This window comes from Echinops telfairi, unplaced genomic scaffold, assembly GCF_000313985.2.
Source record: "Echinops telfairi isolate 266 unplaced genomic scaffold, ASM31398v2 ScPeMD7_7469;HRSCAF=8507_0, whole genome shotgun sequence".
NCBI lineage: Eukaryota > Metazoa > Chordata > Mammalia > Afrosoricida > Tenrecidae > Echinops > Echinops telfairi.
The window spans coordinates 74,601,881-74,606,216 of NW_022111372.1; the positions used below are offsets into that span (position 1 = coordinate 74,601,881).

The 4,336-nt window shown below is 38.9% G+C and overlaps 1 protein-coding gene across 1 annotated transcript in view; it reads left to right on the forward strand.

The window, feature by feature from the left end:
* Nucleotides 1–3,765, forward strand: part of HAVCR2 (hepatitis A virus cellular receptor 2) — a 20,103-nt gene extending 16,338 nt beyond the window's left edge. The window contains exon 7 of the mRNA XM_004697109.2: nt 2,222–3,765. Within this exon, the coding sequence (XP_004697166.1) occupies nt 2,222–2,381 (160 nt within the window). The 3' untranslated portion in view covers nt 2,382–3,765. The remainder of the gene's footprint in view (nt 1–2,221) is intronic.
* Nucleotides 3,766–4,336: the final 571 nt, after the last annotated feature.

A 4,336-nucleotide genomic window follows, 5' to 3' on the forward strand; every position in this document is an offset into this window, starting at 1 on the left:
CACGCACGCACGCACGCACGCACGCATGCGCGCGCACACACACACACTTCTATTTCAAATAAGCATGCTGTTGTTGTTAAGTGCCATCGGACTGGTTTCAACCTTTAGCAACTTATGCACAATAGAAGGAAACACTGACTGGTCCCCCACCACCCTCACAATGGTTCCTGTGCTTGAGTCCATTGCTGCAGCCACTGTGTCCATCCATCTCCTTGAGGGCCTTCCTCTTTTTCACTGCCCCTGTATTTTATCAAACATGATGTCCTTTCCCAGGGACTGGTTTCTCCTGACAACATGTCCAAAGTAAGGAAGGCATGGCTTATATAATTTTTTACTGGATTTTAGTGAGAACCAGTACATGAGTATAATGTAATATAACTCAAGAAAAGAAATGGTCTTTCCTGACAGCATATCCAAAGTATGCAAGTGCAAAGTAGGTAAAACATGACTTACATAGTTTTCTCTAAATTTTTAGTGATAATCAGTACATGGGTATAATGCAATATAGCTCAAGGGAAAAAAAGGAACAAAAAACTGTCCATTAAATAAGGAACCCCATGACCCAAGATTGAATGCTTGGATGCTCTAACTAAAAGGTAGTACAGAATGGGTAGTAGAATAAGGTCGTTCTACCTATCAGTTACACAATTGCAAAAGTGAGATTTGTGATCGTCACTATTTCTTCTTTATATGTACTTACTGAATATCTTTCCTTTGTTCATGTACAATATACTAGATACAATTAGATTCAGAGTGTTTTCATTTATATATATGGTAGATGTATGATGCTAGGTGTAAGTGTGATTTCACTAATGTCTGGAAATTGTATGTGGCTTAAGAATTATGTACAGGTGCCAAGTTGGCAATGGGTGACTGTGATAGAACTGGAGTCAGAATTGACTCAAGAGCAATGGATCTGGTGGGTCTGTTGAATGCTACTGGACCACTAATAATTTCTAAATTGGAGACTAAGGAAAATGAATTAAAATTATGAAGACAAAAGGTAGTCTGCATTAAGACTGTCAAACAATAGATGGTTTCAGATTATCTATGGCAGTCTTCTTGTTATTAGAGCTTGAACATTAAAATCAGCTAATATTTATAGGCAACTCCTCAAATAATAAAAAAATAACACCCCCCCAAAAATATTTGACCAATCTCATCCTTTTCTATAAATTTGAAGCTCATCAGAAAATTAGGAATTTATCTAGTGCCCTGACACATATTTGATGATAAATGAAATACAAGTTCCTCCAGCAGCATTATTATTCACATAAACAGAATAAGACCTTGAGGCACTACGTTTAGTAATACTTTTGTGGAATTGTTTTAAATGGATTTGTGTGTATGTGAACTAGGTGGGGGATTTTGTAGGATTTTTGTGTGCTTTGTACACTGCTAAAGCAGGCCTGATGGTGTCGTGGTTATGATCCACATGGTTGGCAGTGCAAAACCACCAGCAGCTCCTTGGGAGAAAGACTGGACTTTCTACTTCTGTGAACAGTTACAGTCTGAGACAGTTACAGTCTCAGAAACCCACAGGGGGTCATGATGCGTCACCATTGCCTCCTGGCCGTGAGCTGGCAGTGAATTGTCCACTGCTAAATTCCCAACTGCCTCTCATAGCTGTATAGTTCTTGAATGAATAAAAATATATTTCTTGAGTGAATGAATAAAATATTTCTTGAATGAATAAGGAAAACAAAACAAACCTAATTTGCCCAACTCATATGGTGGATAAGTGGCATAGGCAACATTTCACCTCGAGTCTTATTGATCCTGTCTTTCAAAATAGTTCAAGCCCAAACAAGAACTGAACACAATGCAAGGCATATTGGAACCCTTCACCCAAGTTTGCCATTTAACATTTTAATAGAGATGCTTTATCTGGTTTTGTACTTATTTATGTAATTATTTTCTGAATCATTTATAAGGATGTGGCAGACATCTTGTTGATTCACCCAAACCCTTCAGACTGCATGTCCGGCAAATAGATATTCTCTTAGATAACCCAGTACCATTTTTATACCTAAATTTAATTATCATTAAATTTCATCAACTGCTCCCCAAATAGTTTAATTATAATGTGATGGTTTCCCCCTTCTCATATTTCAGCTAAAGATCACCTACTGCCTGTGACTGCGGTCTCTTCAGAAAAGCTTACTGCTCAACAATCTTGTTTCAGAAATTGCTAACTGAACTGCAATATCTCATTCCACAGACTTCTCTCTTTGGCCGACCTCCCTCCTTTAGAGCTAGCAAATGCAGTAGGAGAGGGGATTCGCTCAGAGGAGAACATCTACACCATCGAAGAGAACATGTATGAACTTGAGGATGCAAAGGAGTACTACAGCTATGTCAGCAGTGAACAGCGGCCCTGAACTCTGGGTTGTCACCTTCTACGTCTGGAATCTCGTGCCCTCAGATTGCACCACTTCATTTATGTTCTTGTTGTTATCTTTCTCAGAACTGTGAGATGTGTCTGCCAGATGGTTTTGGAGGGACTTTCCGAGGCAACAGAGCAACTTCTTCATTATCTGAAAGTAATTGGCTCCCATGGGTATTGAACTAAATGGAATGCACACGGCCACCTCGTCGTACAACTCAGAAGCAGTTAATCAGCGTCTTAGGCTAGGTTGGGGCTATGCGTCAGTTCATTCCACACCAGATATGATGAATTAAGATCTACATTTGTTAAGCCTTATAGATCCTCAGGTGCTTCTTATGTATATAACAGAGTAGAACTTCCCCAGAAGGTGTCCATGGCTATATCTTTATAGAAGCAGCTGCCACATCTTTCTCCCACAGAACAACCAGGGGTTTTGGATAGCAAACCTGTTTGTGGTCAGCAGAGCAGTTAACACCACAACACCACCAGGGCGTCTTTAGTTACCCGCTCTGCCTCATTTTAAGTGAATGTGTTTGTCTGGGCAATTCCAAGGGCACTATCTGGCGACAATGGTTTTACAGGATGTTGGGATCCTGAATGAGCAACATCTAAACAGAAAAGACACATCTTTTTGGTTGCTGATTGGTTAGCTTGCTTCCTCACATATTGTTATTTTTCAATCTTATAATTTGGAATCAATATTAGGTTTACAGGAAGGTTGCTAACACAGTATAGGGCTCCCGTACCTCCTTCACCCAGTTTCCTCAAAGAGGAACAGCTCGCAGAACCATGGGACCTATATCAAAACTGAAACAGTGAACGTGGGTATAATACTGCTAGCTAAATGTGGACTCTCCTTGGATGCCCATTAGTCATTTTTTAAATTTAGAATTATTATTTTTTAAGCCAGAAGAATGTAAGAGTGTAAGTTCCACCCCAGGAGCTATCAGCGCTATTACTGTGACTCACAGCCTCCTGTACCAGCACTAAAGAAATGTAGTAAATCTTCAAAATTCCAACGAGTCACATCTTCCAAAGAAAAACAAAATAGTAAAGTTAACTAATGTATTTTGTCTTATGAATACATCTAAATTATTGTTGCTTGAACATGGAATAAATGCAAAAATGAAGCATGAGAAAGCTAGCATTCAATTTTTGTTCTAAGTCTGAAAAAGTCAGTGTGTATTTTCTATTTCTAGTGCTTCTCAACTCTGACGAGTGCAACATTTTCAGTGCTCAACAGCCACATGTGGATAATAGTTTTCATATGAGGAAGCACAATTCTAGAACATTCTCTGTTCTCCCCACCACCACCACAGGCACACATTGTTACTTACCTTTTTCTACTCCATAAAACAACTTTGATGCACGGGGTATGGTGGGTTACTCCCTGGACTGCTTACCACACAGTCCGCAGTTTGAAACCACTTGCTGCTCCATGGGAGAAAGATGAGGCTTTCTACTCCCATCCAGAGTTACAGCTTGGGAAACCCATGGGGGCAGTTCTACTCTTTCTGATAGGGCTATGATTTGGAATCAACTCGATGGCAGTGAGTTTGGTTTGGGGTATGTAGAATTAAGAAGAGCAAATGTGCTTAATTTGTTGAAACATTTCACTATGGATGGATATTTGGATTGTTTTTCCCATTTCAAACCCATGTTCATTCATGAATGACCAGAGTCTGGAACTCTAGGTATGGAATTACTGTGTATGATCCTGCCTGAAGTAATATGACTATAAAAGAATAACATTTATGAAAACCTAACATGTCAGTAATTCTATAACTAAATGCATACTATCTTTTTCTGGGCAGTAATTTTAGAAAACAGAATTTTTTATTCTGGAGATCTTTTAACTCAAAATATATTTTTAAAAATTTATTCAATAACCTATATAAGCTGAAAACCCAAGTCAAATGACTCCCATAAACCCTGTTTCTATGTAAC